The sequence below is a fragment of the Myotis yumanensis genome, unplaced genomic scaffold (assembly GCF_028538775.1).
Source record: "Myotis yumanensis isolate MYYU_CA2020_CCGP unplaced genomic scaffold, mMyoYum1.0.hap1 SCAF_16, whole genome shotgun sequence".
Taxonomy (NCBI): Eukaryota; Metazoa; Chordata; class Mammalia; order Chiroptera; family Vespertilionidae; genus Myotis; species Myotis yumanensis.
Window position 1 is genome coordinate 17693607 of NW_027223767.1, and position 21190 is coordinate 17714796.

Consider the following 21190-nt stretch of genomic DNA (forward strand, 5'->3'; position numbering starts at 1 on the left):
ATCAACTTTCTGGGTGGAAAAGGACTTTTCTATGCATAAAAGTAACAAGAGAAGTCACAAATGAAAAGATAGGCAGTTTTACTCTCTTAAAATTTAAAAACTTTGCATTAAAAAACAACAGAGTCAAATTTATTGGCAAAGGGTAAAGAGAAAGATTATTTGGAAATAAAAAGATAAATGGCAAAGGGTTCAGGGCTTTAATTAAAAGGGAACCGAACCGGTTTGGCTCAGTGGATAGAGCGTCGGCCTGCGGACTCAAGGGTCCCAGGTTCGATTCCGGTCAGGCATGTACCTTGGTTGCGGGCACATCCCCACTGGGGGGCGTGCAGGAGGCGGCTGGTCGATGTTTCTCTCTCATCGATGTTTCTAACTCTCTATCCCTCTCCCTTCCTCTCTGTAAAAAAATCAATAAAATATATTTTTTTAAAAAAAGGGAGCTCTAATGAATCAACAGAAAAATATGAACATCCAAATAGGCAAGAGTCATTAAGAAATATTTTCTCAGCAAATAAATATTTTCTCAAACATTTTTAAAAATAAATATGTGAAAACATTTCATCTTTGGTGGTAGCCAAAAGAAATAATCAAAGATCCATACAAAGATCTATATTCAAGGATGTTTTTGCAGCATTATTAATAGTCTGAAATTATAAACAACCATAATATCTCAAAATAAAGCAATGGGTAAATAAATTATGGAACACCATAATGATGATATACAATTTTTTAAATCATGTTTTTAAAGAATATTTAATGGTGATGAAAATGTCATTATGTAATAAGTTTTTAAATGAAACTAAAAAACACAAAAAGACTTGTAAAGAAACACATCAAAATGATGACATTTTGGGGTGGTGAGCCATGGGTTTGTTTGTTTGTTTTTTATCTCAATATTTGTACGTATTTCCTAAATCTTCCACGGAGAGCATGCACTATTTTTATAATCAGGAAAAAAAGCTATTTTTAAAAAGGGGATAAAAGACTGCACCAATATAGGGAATGCGTGCGATACAGGCAGAGAAAAGGAGAACAGGCCCATCCAGCCGGGGCCTGTGGAGAGAGACTCCAGGAGGCTTTCATTCGCTTGTTCAGAGTTGAGACTAAAGAATAAAACAACATGTGCTCTGGTCAGTCAAATCAATGTGAAAACTAAATACACACACCCCGGCAGGAGTAAAAGTGGTCAACCGTCTCTGAAGGGCAATTGGCTGCATCTGGCCTAGCAGCCCCGGCTCCCGGGCCCTCCCCACGTGACCTCTCGGGCAAATGTGCAGAGGGTCACATGAGGGACCTGCACCCCAGCACTGTTTGCAATACAAGAAAATGGGAACAACAGGAGATGCCATAAGGGGGGAAATGTGATATGTTTGTACAAATAAATGCCACATGGCAATTAAAAAGAAGGAACTCGACACCCTGGACAGATTCCAAAATCCATGTGGAGGGGCACAAAGGCAGGACTGTAAGGATACTGACTCTCTCACATTGCATGCACTCTCCATCCCCACGCTGTTCTAACCCTTGGCATAGATAAGCTTACAAAGTCCCCAAAATAACCCCACCAGAAGGTTTCCGGTATTACTATTATTCCCATTTTACAGATGAGTAAACTGAGGTGCAGAGTAACCTGCCTGAGATCTCACAGCTGGTAAGTGGCAGAGCCAAGACCTGAACCCCAGCAGTGTGATGCCAGAACACCCTCATGACACTCACATAGATTCAAAAGGACATCATGCATGTGGATTTTTAATACACACAGAGAGCTAGATAGTGTTTCTAGACACTTATCTGTAGATGCACAAGTGTTGAAAACATGGACTGAGAAAACACACCAATTCCTGTGCACCTCTATGGATGGGGAGACAGGGTAATAGGGCCAAAAAGGAGTGACTGCAGGAACCTAAATTTATGATGTTTTATTTCTTTTATTTAAAAATAAGGCTCAAAAAGTTAAATATAGAATAACCATGTGATCCAGTAATTCAGCTTCTGTTAATATATATACCCAACTGAACTGAAAGCAGGGTCTCAAAAAGATATTTCTGCACACACGTTCATAGCATTATTATTCACAACAGCCAAAAGGTGGGAGCAAATCATGTCCACCCCCAGATGAATGGTTAAACAAATGTGGAATGTCCATACAACGGAATTGTATTCAACCTTAAAAAGGAAGGACATTCTGCCCAGCCCGTGTGGCTCAGTGGTTGAGTGATGACCTATGAATCAGGAGGTCACGGTTTGATTCCAGATCAGGGCACATGTCTGAGTTGCGGGCTCAATCCCCAGTAGGGGGAGTGCGGGAGGCAGCCGATCAATGATTCTCACTGATGTTTCTATCTCTCTCTCCCTCTAAGCTTCCTCTCTGAAATCAATAAAAATATATTTTAAAAACAGGAAGGGCATTCTGACACATGCTACAACATGGATGAACCTTGACATTATGCCAAGTGAAATACACCAGTCACAAAAGGGCAGATACTGCATGATTCCACTAATCTGCGGTTCCTAGAAGAGCCAAATTCACAGAAACAGAAAGTAGAACGGTGGTTGCCGAGGTGGGAGAAACTGGAGTTAGTGTTTGATGGATACAAACTCAGGAATAATGAAAAAGTTCTAGAAATGAAGAGTGGTGACAGGTGTGCAATATTATAAATAGACTTAATGCCACTAAATGGTACACTTAAAAACGGTTAAAATAGCACATTTTACGTTGTGTATATTGTACCACAATTTTTTCAAGGTTTGATGAAAATGCAACAGAATGTTAACAACTGTCGGTTCTGAGTCATCAGTCCTCAGAGGTTTGCCGTGTTGTTATTGTAAAAATCAAACAAACACCACGAGGGCCTGTCTGCCCAGGATGTGGAAACAGGCCGTGGCAGGCGGGGGCGCCCCTCCCAGCAGCTCAGGCCTTTCCAGTCTCTTCCCTCTGCCTCCTATTTTTACTGCATTGTGGTTGCTATGGAAACAAGGGCCACCTTGGGCTCCCAGAGCTCAGCCCAGGTGCTGCTAACTCTAGGAATAATGTCAGAGTGTGAATAAAATAAAAGCCCATATCCACCAGGCTTCACACAAACACGTCTGCCCTCCTGATACATTTATCGAGGGACCGTGTGTTCACGTGTGCGCCTACAGTCATACCGCCACCTGCACATGCCTGTGCTCAGCAGCAGGCCTGGGTCTGGGTGCCATCGTTCCAGTTTGCCGGGGTGGGTATGCTTGCAGGCATGCGGGTGTGTCACGTGGTTACATGCGTCCACACAGCCCAGCATTGTTATTACTAATATGAGACATAGTAAGGCCGGTGACATTTACCGAGCCTTACGTACCAGGCACTGTGCTCCATGCTTCCCCTGGATATCTCCTTTAAACTTCACAACAATAGTACCTACATGGAGGTACTATTATTATCCCCAGAGAGAAAAACTGAGGCACAGAGAGGATGTGTAACTTGCCTGAGGTCACCCAGACCACATGAACCCAACCACTGAACCTGTACTGTGGGGAGAGAGCGCTTTAAATGTCACTGGTTCCCAAACAGCTGCACACCCAGCTGCCTCAGAGGTACCCATTCTGGCCCTAACACACAGGTTTCCTGGCCCCACCCAGGCCTGAGGAAGCTGCGTCCCCAGCGTGGGTCTGCACTGCAGCCGGGGCGGGGGGGGGGGGGTGGGGGGCGGCAATCACTGGGCCAGCCTGGGCTGGGCTGACGGGGTCTGGACGGGGCATGGCAGGGTGGTGACAGGGCATCCTATGTCCCTATGAGTCCTGTTCTTGGGCCCATAAGTGGGCCTGGGAGAGTCTAGAGCCCAAAGTTCCTCGATTCCTGATGGCATCTGCTAGTGGCAAGACAACCAAGAAGGTAGCAACGACTGCCGTGTCACACGCACCTCCCAGGGCAGGGCTCCGAAAGTCAGTTATGTGGCTTTGTGGCCTGCCAGGCACGGATTTCCGCCCACTCCACCCTCTCAGAATGAGCTGGGCGTGGGGTGAAAGGTGACGCTGCGGTAAACCTGCCGGTTCACAGCGCAGCCCAAGCAGGGAGGGGTCAGCACCTCACCTGCACAACGGAACAGTGGTGCAGCCTGGACGGGGCACCCTAGAGGCTCCCACTGCCTCTGACCTCAAGGGGAGAAGGACACCCAAAGGCAGGAAGAGCTAGTGAGCCCCGAGGTTCTAGCTGCTCCGGGAGCGTGGGGAAGGAGGTGTTCGTAGAGGAGGCAGCCTCGAGGCTGGTCCTGGAAGGATGGGCACAGTGGTGCTGATGGAGGAGGAAGAAGTAAAGGCACTTCACGCCAGGAAACAGCACAAGCAAAGATGTCCAGGCTGAAAGGTGCCAGAAAACAAAGTACCAGAAAGCAAGTCACAGCATCGAGCTGGAGCCAAAGGCTAAGAGGAGACACAGTTGTAAGAAATAAAGACGAGAAAGAGAAAAACTAGAGTTGTGCTGAGGCACAGAGAGGTCAAGTGCCTTGCCCAAGGTCACCCAGCTGGTAGAGTCAGGATTTCAACATGGGCTGCCTGGCCACTAAGATGGCCTCACAGTGGGTGCATATTTTAGAATGCTGACAAGGTGGACCCGGCCTGTTCTCGGCGGGGTGGGGGAGCTGTCACATTTGCCCCAGAAATGGCAACGTCTGGAGACACTTTTTATTATCACTGCTAGGCGGGAGGTTGCCGGCATCTCCTACGCAGACGGGATCTTTAAACGGTACAGACACTGGTCCTACCCCGGACATTCTGTCTTCCAGTTCTGGAATGAGTGCGCCCTGGGCACCAGGCCTTGTACAAAGCCTCCTGGGTGACAGCAAGGGGCAGGAAGGTGTGGAAGCTGCTGCTTGGGGGGGGGGGGGGGGGGGGGCGGCTCATACTATCTGGTGTGGACCAAAGATAGTGAGTGATGCCAATGCCGGAAAGAGAAGCCACTGGGGAGTCAACACCGCCAAAGACTGCGCAGCCCCCGCCGACAGGGAGTGGCGCCACCGTCCGCACACCAGAGTCTGAGGGACAAGCCTGTGGGGAATCAGCCAGAACAAAGTCTGCGGTGGGCGAGGCAGGTCAGGCCTCGGAGCAGGGAGGGCAGCGCCGGAGCCGGCCTGGGGATGATGAATTAGTCAGAGCTGGCCAGCCCCGAGGAGGAGGCTGACGAGACTGCCTTCGTCACCGTCTGGGCAGGAGATAATGGGCCTAAACCGGGAGGAGGGCGGGAGGGGACCAAACCCCATGGCAACCCTCTGAGAGAGAAAGAACTGGATTTGGAAGAGAGAAAAGGTTCACTGAGAGTGAGTCCAATCTGGGGACAGAGCAGGAAGTGAACAGTCAGCAGCTGAGGGACGAGAGCGCCAGGGGAGGGGTGACTGGGGAGAGGGACTGGGGAGTCGCCAGGGGGAGAGGGAGCTGGGACCCGAGAGAGATGCCGGGCGCAGGGGAGCAAGGTGGCACACTGGCGACCCCAGGGGCGGACCCAGGCCTGCAGGAGAGGCCACATAGGGCTTTGTTTTTTTCATTCTTGAGTTAATTGTCAAGATTTGGCTAAAACTCCAAATGTTCAGCTTCTCTGGCACAGAGGACGGCCTGGTGAGACAGGTGGCGCTCAGCAGAGCACCGAGGTTGCTCGCCAGCGCCCGGGGCCTCACCACGGTGGTGCTCGGGCCCGACAGATCCTTGCAGACAACAGGTCTGTCTTCAGAAGAAAAGATGAGTCCCCCGCCAGGAAGCTGTGGAGATGGAGGCCTAGGAGGAGCAGGCAGGGGCCCGGCGCCGCTCAGAGAGAAGAGCTGCTGGCCTCTCCTGTCCTGATCCCGCACCCGCCGCCTCCATGCTGCGCCCTCCAGTGAGCAGTCGCCACCTGCGGTCTCCGGCGCTGCTCTGTGAACAGGGAGGTTGAGGCCCATGACCTCTAGCTGTCCATCCTCATGTCCACTGGGCTTGCCCACCCTGTCCCAGCACCGCCTCTCCCAAGGCCCCAGAGGCAGAGGGAGCAGCTGGGCCCCAGGAAAAACAGAGCCTCCTGCCCGCTGTCCCACACCCATCTCATAAGAGGCCCAATGCCCAGCACCCCCTCCTCACCCCCCTTCCCACTCCCGGGCCCCAGCCCTAGAGGAGCAGCAGGAAGAAGGAATAAAAACAAGCACCCCACACACACTCCCAGACACCTCCGAGTGCTGCTGGGGCTCCTGTCCATCATGAGCCTCTCCAAACAGGCCAGGTGGATCCTGACGGACACAGGGGTCCACGCGTGTGAACAGGAAGCACAAGGAATGCACATGTGGGGGTCAGAGCCGCTCCCCAAAGCCCAGTGGGAGCCATTCTTCCCAGCCCTGGCCAGATCCTGCGCCCGGTGAGCTGGGCTGAGCCCTCTTCTCCACGGACCCCTGAGTCTTCCCATCCAGGCGAGGCCAGCAGGCCTCCGGGCCGAGTGAGACCTGCGGAGAAGCTGGTGCATGGCCAGAGACCTGGGGTCCACAGGGCTCCTTCGGGGAGCTGGGGGAGCTGAGGGACCGGTGACCCCGGGCTGCAGGCCTCAGGCTGCCCCTCCGCATGCTGTTCTCCTGCACCCCTGCCTTTGTCTCCCACGGTAACACAGTCAGCCCTGTCCCACGGGATCAACAAGTACCACTCAGCTCTGCAGCACAGGGATGCGCTCACACAGGGCCCCAGGGTGGATGGAGCCTCCTGCCCGCAGCCCCACGCCCATCTCGGAAGAGCCCAAAGCCCAGCACCTACCGGGCAGAGCTGCCAGCTGGCCTGCCCATCAGCAGATACCCATCAGACCTGGTGAAGACCCAGGGAGCTTTGTCCATCAAGAAATCAGAACCCGGACTCACCAGGGCTTCCTGGGCATGTCGGGGACTGGCTGGGATGCGGGCCAGGAGCACACAAGTCCCTGGAGTTCGCCGCCCTTGCTGCCTGGCAGTGGCCCCTCCAGGGCTTCCCCTGTGCCTGGCAATGGAATGAGGCCACAGCCCAACTGCCGGCTACGCACCCGCCCGCCTTGCTTCTCCCTGTAGCCACTCACGCCCCACGGACGCCAGATCCCAAAACAGACATGTTCGTGGTTACCATAGGAACTCACTAAAGCCAAAAAAGGCACCACACAATCACCCACATGGGCCCTCAAAGCTCATGTCCACCTGCACAGGCAAACATACCACATGCCTACACACGCCTTCACACGCCTTCACACGCCAACACTGTTCTCAGGCTCAAGGCCCATCCTAAAGAAACCAATGGACCAGGGCCTGATACTTGGACAGAAACCGACTTTCCCCTTGGCCCCACCTGGAATGTGTCTGGAAGAGGGTTCCCTGAGGGCCCAGTCTGGCCAGCTGGCAGTTTCAAGGGCAGCCACTACTGACCGTGAGCTCACCTGCCAAAGGCACTCCAGGAGCCAAGCAGGGCAGGGCCGGAGTCCAGGACCCCCACCAGCTCTGCCTGCCTGCATCCCCTCCTCTGTCCCCTTGGGGAGAAGGGGGGCGAGGAGGTAGGTATAAGGGTCAGGATCTAAGCCAGCCACACAGGAGGTGATAGTAGCAAAAAAGGAACAGATTGTATATTCAGTCTCCGTAGATGGGACCAAGAGCTCCACCCAAGGGCTCACTCGGAAACCCAACAGTCTTCACCTTGACCTCCTGTGCCCTCACCTCCCACACCCAAACCAGCTCCAGGTGGGGGGTCCACTCTCCCCAACCCCACAGCCCCTTCCCTGGCCTCCAAGCTCTCCAATGAGTTGGCAGAGGGCAGTCGGGGGCTCCCAGATTCAAATGTGGCCACATCATTCTCCAGCTTAAAACCCTTCGCTGGCCCCGGGACACCCCGAGAAGCCAGCCCAGGCCTCCACACAGCCCTCCTACACTCCTTGGCATGGCCCCGCCTGTCCCGGCACTCTCGCCCGCTTTCTGTCTGATAACAATAACCGCACCCAGATCCCTCCTGCCTCCCTGCCTGGCGCATTGCTGCTGGGGAGTGCCTCTCCTCTCCGGCCTGACCTCACTCGCCCTTGGAGACAGCCGGGCAGCGGGCAGCGCCAAGACTCCAGGAAGCCCCCTCCATCCTCTCTGAGAGCATCTCTGTTCGCACCTGTCACATTCCATTGGGGCTGTCTGTCTACATGTCTGTCTCCCTGCGGGGATGTAGGATTCATAGCAGACACTGTCTTCTTCATCTTTGCTTCCCCACAATCCTGGGGCCTGCCACTGGGCTTGGAATGTAGGTGCCAGGTAAATGTGAGCTGAACTGATCCAGCCTTTCACCCTTCCAACCACCCCACCCCCCAAAAAAAATCAAGCTCTCCTTAACAACCCCAGCAAACTCTCAGCACATGTCCTAGGTGTGTAAGAGAGGAGCTGACTAAGATGGAGCATCCCCAGAAGGTTCTAGAACATCGTGGCGCCTCAAGGATCCTTGTAATCCACAGTAAACAAAGAGCTGGTAGAAGATAGACTGGTGATCATGGCCCTCAACCAGCACATGAAAAAGCCATTAAACTAGGACTGAGGGGTAGTCTGTGGAGGGATGGGCTTTCTGGAAAGAAGGTTGGAGAACTGGATGCACAGACTAGATGCATGACACTGGGCCCTGCCTGCCTCTGCTCTCGCCCCCCAACATGAACAGGTGACCTTGCTAACAACACGGAGAGAACCTGGAGAAGCAGGTGTCCGCAGAGGTAATCATCTATGCATCATTCTCATAGAATGGCAATGGAAGCCCTGAGTGTAAAAGGCTGTGACATGGCAAGAAATCTGAGCTTTCTAGGAGCAACAACAACCCCTGCTCCCCAGTCCTGCGTGGACAATGGCTCCAGCAGCTGCCATCAGGGCCCCCAGGGGGTCTGCTCCTGCCCTATGTGGTCCCCTCATTTCTAATTGGATTCTGAATTCTGAGCTGGTGGAATCTGAGAGCTAGAGTGAGCGTGACTGTGTGGTGCCGTCTTCTGGCCAAACCACAGGACAGCTGAAATGCTGCCCAGCCAGGCTGCGGGGAAGACAGCTCCTCCCGGCCCTCTCCACCCCTCTCCTGAGGAAGAAGTAATAGGACAGTCTCCTCTGGGCTCCATCACAAGCTTTCTCTCTATTCAGAGATGCCATTTCTACAAGGCAGAGGTTCTAGACACTGTGCCCCCAGCAATGGAGACAGGCTGCACTGAGCCAACCCCGGGCTCACCCAGCCCCACGGCAGCCAGTCCTGGGTGACAGTCATCTCATCTACGCTGTAGCGTGTAGCAGTACTTCATTCCTTCTTATGGCCAAATAATATGCCATTGCATCGATATGCCATTTTTTTGTTTAGCCATTCATCTGCTGAGGAACGTTTGGGTTGTTTTCACTTTGGGCTGCTATTAACCATGCTGCTATGAACAGTCGTGTACAAGTTTCTGCATGAACATACAGTTTCATTTCTCTTGGATCTATATTTAAAAATGGAGTTGCTGGTCTGAGGATAATCCTATGTTTAACCTTTTGAGAAACTACCTTATTGTTTCCCAAAGCAGCTGCACCATTTTATACTGCCACCAGCAACACATAAGGGTGGCAATTTCTCCACATCCTCACCAACACCTGTTATTATGTCTTTTTTATTATAGTCATTTGAGTGGGTGTGAAGCCGTGTCTCACTGTGGCTTTGACTTGCGTGTCCCTGATGGCAGGCGATGTTGAGCATCTTTTCATGTGCTCGTTGTCCATGTACAGATCTCCTTTGGGAAAAGGTCTCTTCAGGTCCTTTGCCCGTTTTTTAATTGGGTTTTCTTTGTATTATTGAGCTATGAGAGTTCTTTATGTATTTTAGGCACAAGCTCCTATATGTGATTTGCAAATATTTTCACCCATTCTGTGGGTTGTCTTTTCACTTTCTTAACGGGGTCCTTTATAACACAGAAGTTCTTCGTTTTAATGAAGTTCAATTTATCGATTTGTTATTATTGTTGTTGCTTGTGTTTTTGGTGTCACATCTAAAAAAAACCAATGGCTTATTTAAGGTCACAACTATTTTTATCTATGTTTCTGCTAAGAGTTTTTAGTTTTAGCTCTTACATTTAGGTTTTTGATCCATTTTGAGTTCGTTTTTGTATATGGTGTGAGAGAAGGGCTCAGTTTCATTCTATTGCATGGGGCTATCAGTTGTCCCAACACCATTTGTAGAAAGACTATTTTTCTCCATTGAATTGTCATGACACAGTCATTGACAATCAATTGACCACAAATGTGAGGGTTTATTTCTGGACTTGGAATTCTATTCTATTGATCTGTATGTCTATCCTTGTGCCAGTACCAAACTGTCTTGATTACTATAGCTTTGCAGTAAGTTTAAAAATCATATTATTCTTTTTCAAGATTATCCTTGAATTTCCATATGCATTTTAGGATCAGTTTATCAACTTCTGCAAAGAAGCCAGCTAGGATTTGATGGGGATGGGTTTCCAGTTCCCGTTCAGCCCTTCCCAACTCTACTCCCTCTCCTCCCTCTGGGTTCCCTGAGGCACCCTGGAATCTTTTCCATAAATTCCATCTTTGCCCTAGCCAGTTTAGCTCAGGGGATAGAGCGTTGGCCTGCAGACTGAAGGGTCCCGGGTTCAATTCCAGTCAAGGGCACATGCCTGGGTTGTGGGCTCAATCCCCAATAGGGGGCATGCAGGAGGCAGCCAAACAATGATTCTCTCTCATCATTGATGTTCCTGTCTCTCCCTCTCCCTTCCTCTCTGAAATCAATAAAAATACTTTTTTAAATTTCCGTCTTTTGCTTAACCAGATTAAACTAGGTTTTGTTACTTACAATCAAAAGAATCATAACCAAGTACAGTAGGAACATGGTCCTACACACTATCTCAAACAACCATCTCAACACCACCTCTCCAGGGCCTAAGCCCTCAGACTGTCCCCCAAGTACCCAAAAAACCCACTGAGGTCCCAATCTCAGCGACGGCCCTTGACCCCAGCCCTTCACTGCACCTTGTAACTAGTTCCTTTCCAGGTTACATATATCATCTTCACCAGTTAAAGCAAACACGCCCTCGATATATGCTTGTGAAATTGAACAAGATGTCACAAGACAGCACCACAAAATAGACGCGTACCACTCTACACCCCTTAGTTTCTCCACTTCATGCCGCATATCTCATTCAATAGGCAGATAAGGAGCTCTGGGAAGGCCATTGCTGTGCTCTTTGGACAAAGGCTACAGAAACTGAAGTCCAGAGGAGTTGTGCCTTGCCTGAGAGTGACTGGCCCTGAACACTGGGCGGTACCATGTGCATCCCATGGACATGCACTGGTGGGCCCATTGCCCAGCCCCATCTTTAAAAGCTGCTTTAGAAGACACCTCCTTGCCCAGACAGCCTGGCTCAGTGGTTGAGCATTGACCTATGAACCAGAAAATCACAGTCCGAATCCCGGTCAGGGCACATGCCTGGGTTGCAGGTTCGATCCCCAGTGTGGGGTGGGCAGGAGGCAGCCTATCAGTGATTCTCTCTCATCACTGATGTTTCTATCTCTCTCCCTCTCCTTTCCTCTCTGAAATCAATAAAAATACATTTTTTTAAAGAAGCCACCTCCTCCTGCCAGTCTTCCAGGACTGACTGCTCCCACTGCACCTCTGACGTCAACTCTACAAAGAGACTAAAAGCTCTCCGAGGGCAGGAACAGTTTGCCATGCATCCCTGCCCTAACTGCCCACCCTCACCCTTCTGAACAAAACCTCATTTTTGTGGGAGGCCTCATTTTTTACCACTTCATATGCCAACCCTCAAAACTGGCTGTGCTTTGCCCAGAGACCTGTACCCAGGGCATACACAGGCAGTGCTGGCAACTGAACGGCAGGGCAGAGGGAGCCTGGCCTGGGAAACCTTTCAGCTAAGATGGGGGAGTTGTAGGCAGAAGGAGCTGCCTTGAAAGGGGGGACTTCCCATGCGCGAGCTAATTCCCATGCCGCAGGATAGTATTTTGAGCTAATGACCAATGCTATTTTTCCCTCCTAGAATTTCCCTCATTTTCAATTCACTCCGTTGGGGCAGGTGACGGGTTAGTACTCATTGCCCAAAGGAGGGATGCAGATGGAAGTGACTTTTGTTGAAGTCTCATGGGGGAAAGAGGACCAGGATGCAGACAAGATTGTTTGGCCAGAAATATGGCGAGAAAAGGAACAACAGCGGCGAGGAGGAGCAGTGGGAGGTTCGAGCAGAGAGGTGTGTCTGCTCAGGGCTTCCCAGACAGACAGGCAGACACGCATGGTAAACGGAGCAGATAATTCCCAGTCCCAGAATCTGGTGTTGGAAGCCTCAGAGCCGAGGGCCAGGCCGCCCAGCATGGCACCATCTGGTACCGGATGACTCAGTAACCTACTGCTCACACACACACCGGGGTGTTTCATGCTGTCCTAGGATTACACAGCACTGTTTTTAGGTAGGTGGGCATGCCAGACAGACAGCCCATAGGACTAGGGCTTCACATAAAAACTAAGGAGGGAGAAAATACATTTCTCTTTCTTACACCCCTAAGCTGTAGGCTAAGGGTCACGGCGCTAAACACAGTCAGTCCCACCACTCTGGTGCCACTGCTACCTTCCCAGCATCTGCTACCCAGATACCCCAGGGAGCAAGCGCCTGACCAGCCTCCTCCAGGCCAGAAGCCCCCAGGCTGAGGAGGAGAGCCTGACAAATGCAACAGCCCCACCCATGTTTCCCACAACTTACGGGGAAACCAGGGCCCCAGAAGAGCTCTGGTCTGCCCTCCTCTCTGACCTCTACATAACAGGAAGTGGCTACTTACTTGACCTTCAGGCCTGCCAGCATGGTCTTGTCGATCCTGCCAAGAGAAAAGCAAGGGCTTCGGTCAGTGCCAGGGCTGAAGGCTCCCCCGTAGCACCTGCAGGGGAGAGGTCCCTGGGTCGGTCCAGACCACCAGACGGACAGCGCTGCAGGGACAGCTGCTCCAGGGGGAGTTCTCCTCCAGCCCCGGCAGGGAGGGCAGTGAGCTCTGGGAGGGCTGGAGCCACACAGAACCCTATGAGGTAGGTACAGTTATTCTCTCCATTTTAGAGGTCAGGAAACTGGGGCTCAGAAGGGTAAAGTCAATGTCCCAGCCTGAAGCCAGGTATCCGACGCCAGACCCAGGGGTAGTAAGCACTTTGGGCAGCTCTCCCTTCATTGCCCGCATTCCACAAGAAGACTCTGAAACCTAGATCCACCAGTCACTGGCAACTGGACATTCAGCACATCGGTACTTCCTAGGATTCTGCTTTGAAAAGATGCCAGCACCACCCCCCCAATACCTCCAGCACCAAGGACCCTCCTGCTCTGGGAACTGCCAGTCCAGCCAAGGAGACAGGCCCCCCTCCTGGGACAACCCCGACTGCAGGCTCCAGGTGACGGGCAGGTGGGACCAGTCACGCCCAGGAGCTCAGCACAGGGAAGATCACGTTTGCGGCAGACTGTCCTGGCAGCCAGCGCCTCTGCCCAGCCTGCGCCTCTCTGGAAGACAAGGCAGCGCTGCTCAGCTTCTATTTTTACCCTCGACATATGTCAGCCCTTATGGCTGGGAAAAGAGGCCCCTTTCTCTCCCCAGAGACAGGAAGGTAGGCAAGACTGCCACTGCTGGTGTCTCCTCTTATTTAGGGGTCACAACCACTACTGTCACCACCACCACCAGTGTCACCACCATCACCAGTGTCACCACCACCACCAGTGTCACCACCGCATCAGTAACACCATCAGTGCCACCAAAATCACCACACCTCCAAGATGTTTGAAACCCTGAAAAGTTCTTTCAGCCACCTCCGTCCATCCAGCTCAGATCTGCCACAAGCTTCTTCCCATATACAGTGGGGCCTTGACTTACGAGTGTCCCGACTAACGAGTTTTTCGAGATACGAGCCGTCTCTCGGCCGATTTTTTGCTTTGAGTTGTGAGCTAAAATTCGGGTTACGAGCCAGCTTCAGATACCCCACCGCTAGTTGGCGCAGCAAACGTCACAGTGAATGCCACAACATCAGCCCAGCATCACGTGTCTCACTCGTTCACTTTATGATTTGACATACGAGTAATTTGAGTTACAAGCTCTGTCACAGAACAAATTAAATTCGTAAGTCAAGGCCCCACTGTACTTGACTGCTGGGGCTATCGGGCAGGGGAGTGGTCTCAGGGCCATGTAGTGAAAGTTCAGAGGGGAAAGGCACAGGGTGCTCCTAAAAGCTTTTAAGGGAGGTCCCAGCAATCACAAATCAGCACCAAGTTGGGGGAGGAATCCTTTCACACTGAGTGAACTCCCAGCACCATTTTTTAATTTTTTGCAAGCAATCAAATCCTATATAATAATCCTATATAATAAAAGGGTAATATGCAAATTGACCCTAAGAGTGAAACAACCGGTCACTATAATGCACACTGACTACCAGGGGGCAGACCCTCAACGCAGGAGCTTCCCCCTGGTGGTCAGTGCGCTTCCACAGGGGGAGCACGGCTCAGCCAGAAGGCAGCTCATGGCTGGCCAGCACAGCAGCGGTGGCAGGAGCCTCCCCTGCCTCCGCAGCAGCACTAAAGATGTCCAACTAATGGCTTAGGCGGTGAGGCCTAAGCCATTAGTCGGACATCCCCTGAGGGCTCCCAGGCTGCCAGAGGGATGTCTGACTGCCAGCTTAGGCCCGATCCCCAGGGGGAGCAGGCCTAAGCTGGCAGGTGGACATCCCCCGAGGAGTCCCCAACTGCGAGAGGACGCAGGCCGGGCTGAGGGACACCCCCCTCACACCGAATGCACAAAATGTTGTACACCAGGCCTCCAGGATATAATAAGAGGCATTTTTATGGAAACAAAAGAAAAACAAAGGTTAATGATTAGAGCAGACTGTAATCTTGGTTTCTAGGTTTGAAAGCAGGTAATCAAGACTTCTAGATGTCTGTCTCTAATCCTCTTCCGATGGAGTGACAGTCAGTCTGATACAGCCTCCTGGTCTCAGTGAGAATGCCTCTGTGATCTTTTGCAGCTGGAACAGAGTGTCCAGAGTGGAGCTGTTGCGGTGATTTCTCTGACGTCTACATCGAACTGTCCCACCTGAGCTCGCAGGCAGTGTTAGTTCCGTGGGAAACAGGCAGTGTTAGTTCCGTGTTTCCAATGGATGGGAGGGTGAAAATGTTAGTTTGGAGAGCTGCGGCCAAGTACTTAAGAAAACTAGAAAAATTCAGGATCCAGGCCAGTTTATAGGTAGAAAAAAAAAAAATTTTAGCCCTAACCGGTTTGGCTCAGTGGATGGAGCGTTGGCCTGCAGACTCAAGGGTCCCAGGTTCAATTCTGGTCAAGGGCATGTACCTTGGTTGCGGGCACATACCCATTAGGGAATGTGCAGGAGGCAGCTGATCGATGTTTCTCTCTCATCAATGTTTCTAACTCTCTATCCCTCTCCCTTCCTCTCTGTAAAAAATCAATAAAATATATTTTTAAAAAAATTTAACTGCAAAGACAAGGAACAGCACTAGAACCAAATATCCACAAAAGTATATTACAGTTTCTCCTGGAACCATCTTCTCTCTAAGATGACGCTCATTTTTATCAAAAACAGCCAAATTCAGACTAATTTACTTGCAAAATAAGTCTAGTTTCAATAAACTTGGCCTGATTATTTGTCTAAGTCCAGCAAGAATACTGTCAACCACATAGGCTCTTCTAAATCTGCTTTGCAGGAATTTTTCAGGAATCTTCAGAATGAATGTTAACAGTCCTCTGAGGCTAAGAAGCTAAGCCACGTTCTTGCCATCAGACTTTGCCTGCAGTACCTATAGATTTGGGGTTAATGCCTCTCTCCTCAAGGTCCCCAATATATCCTGAGCTTCTTACTTTGCAACCTTCGTTTCTTATCTGGAAAGACTACTGTGAACCAAGGTAAGCAGGTATCAAAAGTAAGCTGAAGCAAAATTAGAGTTTGGTTTTCTCTCTCTGGTAAAAGGACTATTGGTCTGCTACTGATACTGTGAAAAATATTTCTGCCTAGAGAGCAAAGATTAGATATTTTGTCAAAATAATTTATGTTTTATGTTGTCTTAATCGGGTCCTTGATTATTTAAAAAAAAACTGAATCTCCTCAATAGTCAGAACTAAATTTTGCTAACAATTATGTCAACTTCTCTATTTTCCTTGAAATCTTTCATTGCCACTTTGGTTAAATGGATGATTAAGGATTGCTTCATCATGACTTATGATCCTATTTAGTCAAATGTCTAAACCTCTTGATATATTTTGACAAACTTCCTAAAATTTAAATTATAAGTAAGAGTCTTGACCTGGGAATAACTTTGGGGTGTTCCAGAAGGGCCCCTGGGACACCTCAAAAGCTTTGTTTTCCCAGCACCTTTTTATGTCAATTCCCAATAGCAAAACAAGCCACGCCCCATGGCTCCTGGACCCCCTCCTGGACATGGCTCCAAGTCCCTCCAGCTTCTTCTCCACATGCCTCCTGGACCCCATCCTTGGGGCTTCCATAACTGGTCCCCCAGAGTCTCATTAGCCCCAGTCCCCTCTGGGATGCCGACCCTCCTCCTCTCCCATTCAACCCACCATTGGAAGGTATGTTGGACCCAGGAGTCAGATCCCCAAATTCTACTGTAGAGAATTGTAACCCTGTTCTTTGTAACCCTGAACAATAAGCCCTTACATTTTACATTTTCTCAAGGAGTCTCTTAATTCTTCCAACATCCCTGTGCTGTGGGTAAGGCAGAAAGCCCCCACTTACACATGGAGAAACTGAGACCCAGAGAAGGGAAGTGTCCCATCTGAGTTCCTCAATGAGTCGGGGTGGAGTCAGCACTGAACCTGCACTGCTGGCGTGGCACCCTCTCAGCCCAACCCCCTCACCACCCGCCCGCACTCTGGTCACAGCACCCCGTCCTCCCCACATCCACACCTCCCAGCAGCCTGACCCATACAGGGTTCCCACGCTGGGGCGTGGCCCCGGGAGGGCGGGGCCTATGGCCTTGGCAGGGCTGAGACAGAAGATGGGGCAGTGGCTGTGACACTGGACTTTTCCCTTCCCAGAAGCCGAAGTCCCCAGGTTCTCCCGGGACCGTCTCCCCATCCCATTCACTCCCACCACCTGGTGTACCTCTGGCATTCAAAGGGGCTTTTAAAGTAACCACCCCCGAGATTGCGCTCACTGTCTGCAGTGGACCAGGCTCCACGAAGCTGTAAATTAGCCCCCAACCAACTGATAGCCCCTCCCAGCTGACAGCATCCCCAGATGACACCCACCCCAAACCTCCAAGCCTACCAGGAAGCCCTGCCATTCTCTCAAGCTCAACAAGTCCCCAACCAAGTGGACAAAATGCCTCACTTAGTCATTCCGTCAGCATCTCCTGAGCCCTTACGCTGTTCCAAGCAGTCCCTCTCTCTGCTCCACCGTGTCACTGCTGGGGCCCGGCCCTACATGTATCCCTGCCCAGCCTCGCACACGGTCCCTGACCAGGAAGCAGACTAGGAATTCGAACACAAACCCCAGCCTCAGGACAGGAGCCCTTGGTGTGAGTGTCGGGAAGGCCCATGAGCAGCCACCAGGCCACACTGGGCCACTCCTGGCAGCTCCTCTGTCCTCACCTGCCAAACACGGAGCACCCACAGGCCTTCCTCCAGAGGACGGGAAGCGAAGTGCTTTCGGGGAGGGGAAAGGGGAAACGGAAAGCTGCATGCATATGGGACCAAGGAACCAGCCAAAGGACAGAGCCCCTCCATTCCCAGCCCCCCAGGCCTCCTTCCCGGTCTCCCTCACGTCTTGGGCCCCCCATAGCCCATCAGCTTCTACACCAGGACACCCCCGGCCACGCTCTCTACAAGAGCGGGAACCTGACTTTGACAATGCCCCAGGCCCAGAAGCTGAAAGGAAACCGATCATGAAAACCACTAGACCCCGCTCCCCAGCTGAGGAGACGCTGCCAGCAGCTGCTGACCAGACAAGCCTTTGACCTTCATCTCCCCATGTTCTGGCCCCTGCGGAGGAAAAAGCCTATTCCTTGTCCCAGGCAGTAACTTAGAGGCAAGAGGTGGCCCAGAGCGCCAGGCAAGAGGCTTAGCACAGACCCAGCTGCTCAGGCTGGGACAGAGCTAGGATTGGCTGTCCAGGCTGAGGGACAGAGGGGAGGGACCTGGAGATTCAGGCCTGGCCCCTCCTCTCACAGCTCACCCCCTGCAGAGAGGAGGCAGCCCCAAGGTCAGCAGGCCACAGGCTCCTTCTGCCACCAAGTCACAAAGAGGACACAGACAGGAGCGTTACACACACACACAGACAAGCACACACACAGGTACAGAACGCCAGAGGTACAGACTGGCGCCGGCTCGGAAACAAAGGGCATGCACGTGGTCTCACCTATAGACACACCCTCCCAGCCAGGCACACACCTCACACACAGACACACGCTTCACGCACAATCTCAGGCACGCACACACACATGCACAAGCATCACAGAGGTGCCTACACATAAATGGGAACACATCACACACACACACACACACACACACACACACACACACAACCAGTCACCACATACACTGGCTCCAGCTCCAACCTTCCAACTTCCCTAGAAGATTATACCCAACAGACGGTGAGGAAAAGCTTATAGTGTCTGATGCCCCCCCCAGGATCCTCCATCTCCATCAGCTGGCATCTAAAAGTGCCCCCCACTGACCCAGGGTTCAGGCATAACCTGAGGTCCCTGTGCCCACAGGCACCCACAGTGCTCAACGAGACTGCACAGCTAGTGCCCCCATCCCTTCCACCACCCCCAGCCTGTCACCCACCATCCGAAGCCCCCAAAGGACACGCTGCGCTTCCTGCCAAACATGGTTGTGGCCGCGGGGCCCCAGGTCCAAGCGATGTTCCTGGGGCTGTCGGCGAGGCGGTCTCGGTGCAGCAGGGTCAGCGGGCCACCAGTGTAGGGCAGGGCGCCCAGCGTGACACCTCCCCCATGGCCTGCCCCCCAACCTGTACTTCCTGTGGGTGAGGCCCCAGGGCCAGGAGGTGTGTCCTGAGTTCTGGGAGGCACCGAGACAAGCAGGGGAGGTTGAAGAGGGCAGCTTCCCCACGCCCAGAGGAACCCGCAGCTCCGGAAAGGGCTCGGCTAGCAGATTACACCACAGCCCAAGCTGGCAGCTCAGCCCCAAACAGCCCTGGCTTCCCAGAAGCCGAAGGAGGGCCATGGATTCCCACACTGGGCCAGGCCAGGAGAGGAAGACCTGGCTGGGAGACTGGGGGAGCCCTGCAGACGGGGGCCCCTCACACCCACTGTCCTAGATGGGACCTTTGCCTTCCTGCTCCACCATGGCTTAGCGCACACCAGGAAAGCCAGCTTCACACATGTAATGATTCCTGCACACATGTGGCACAGGACACATGCATGTGCACATGTATGCACATGCCCCACTGGTACATATAGGCACATGCATGCTCACATGCATGTCATTAGATGCACACACATGTACACAGATACTGCACAGTCGCATGCAAGTTCATTAACAGACACCTGGACACATGTGTCTGTATATGAGATATGACCCATCTTATATGCATACTAGAGGCCCGGTGCACGACATTCATGCACTTGGTGTGTGTGTGTGTGTGTGTGTGTGTGTGTGTCGGGAGGCGGTCCCTCAGCCCAGCTTTGTGACTGAGCAGCACTACCCCTGTGGGAGTGCACTGACCACCAGGGGGCAGCTCCTGCATCGAGCGTCTGCCTCCTGGTGGTCAGTGTGCGTCATAGTGACCGGTTGTTCTGCCATTCGGTCAATTTGCATATTATCCTTTTATTATATAGGATAACTCCCCATCAGACACAGGCTCACACATGGATGAAGACACACATACATGCATCATATGTGATGCTCACGTATGTGCATCAACTGGCTCAGGAGTGGGCAGGAGAACTCAGCCCAGGCACACACTTAGATTGCACGCACGCCTGCAACATACATTCACAGGTACCCTACGCAGGCACAGATCTGCACTTCCCAGACCCCCTCACGTGTCTAGGCAGAAGCCAGCAGTGCCACACTTCATGCAACAGGGTGGGAGGGGGCACCTCTGTGCAGTGCTCTTTCCAGCTGGACTGAAGGCGGGCCCTCACCTGCTCGTGCACCAGCGCTGAGCATGCCAGGTACACAGTAGGCGCTCACTGAAACAGCCCGTGGAGGGCGTGGCACCTACACTGGACCAGACTAGGGCAGGGGGACACAGAAGGGGCGCCAGGCCCCTGCCCTGCCCCCAAGCAGAGGGAAAGGGAAACAAAGCTGCTGCGGCTGCCACCAATGGCCTCTCTCCCGGGCCCTCTCTCCCCGCAGCTTCCTGTTTGGGGGCCGCTGCTACTTGGGGAGTCAGATCCTTGCTGTGGTGCCAGAGGGCCACCCCCAGGTTGTGGACAAATGGCACAGACATTTCTATTTTCTTGACTCCTCCAGGGGGCACGGGCAGCAGCCTGGATGGGCCGTGAGAGCAGCTTCGGAGTCCTGACCCAGCTCAGGGCTGTGAGGGGCAAGTGTGGGGTCCTTTCCTTCAGGACAGCTGGCCTCTCAGCCGGGCCGGGTGGTCCTCAGCTCAGGCCACACCCTCCGCCCCACCACCAGGAGGGGAAGGATCCCGTGGCTCACCCTCTGGGCTTGCATCAGAACACTGGTCCCACACCCAGGGGATGCTGAACAGGTACCACGGTCACCTTGGGTCCTGCCTGCCCTACATCCATTTGGCCTCTCTAAGAGCAAAGCAGCTCTGCTCCACCCACCCCGCGGAGCACCTGGCCAGGCCTGGCCAACCAGGACATCCACCGCCCTGGCCACAGAGACTGGCTCAGGGGTGGGCAGGAGACCTAAGCAGACCCAGTAGGACTCACTCCCAGCCTACGGTCCTCCCCCACTCTTACTCGGGGTTGCTAAACCAGGGGAGGGAGAGCAGACTTCACAGCATCTTGGACTTCCTCGAGGCTGCTGAGATCTGGGGACCTCAGAGAGGCCAGAAGCACCCATGCCCTCCCAGCTCCCCAGAGTTAGGGGCTGGAGAGTGAGAAGGGAGGGCCACAGATGGATTTTTAATTTGTTTTCCGTATGTTCTGGATGGAAGCAAGAGCCATCCTAGCACCTCCCCTACTCTCCTCTCCTCAGCACTCAGTCCCCCAAGTTTTGGAGCCGCGTGCCCTCCAGCAGGTTATGTAAGTTCTCTAGGCCTCCGTTCCCTC

At 52.5% G+C, this 21190-nt stretch overlaps 1 protein-coding gene across 2 annotated transcripts in view; it reads right to left on the bottom strand.

Annotated features, from left to right (window-relative positions):
- Nucleotides 1-21190, bottom strand: part of RAP1GAP2 (RAP1 GTPase activating protein 2) — a 197691-nt gene that overhangs the window by 164869 nt on the left and 11632 nt on the right. The window contains exons 1-2 of one of the 2 annotated variants that reach the window (XM_070394803.1): nucleotides 18768-18845; nucleotides 12765-12800 (exon numbers count right to left, since the gene is read on the bottom strand). In XM_070394803.1, coding sequence (XP_070250904.1) covers nucleotides 12765-12800; nucleotides 18768-18811 — 80 coding nt within the window. In that variant the 5' untranslated portion in view covers nucleotides 18812-18845. Of the gene's footprint in view, nucleotides 1-12764; nucleotides 12801-18767; nucleotides 18846-21190 lie in introns of those variants that run through there. The other variant, XM_070394805.1, reaches the window with a different exon arrangement.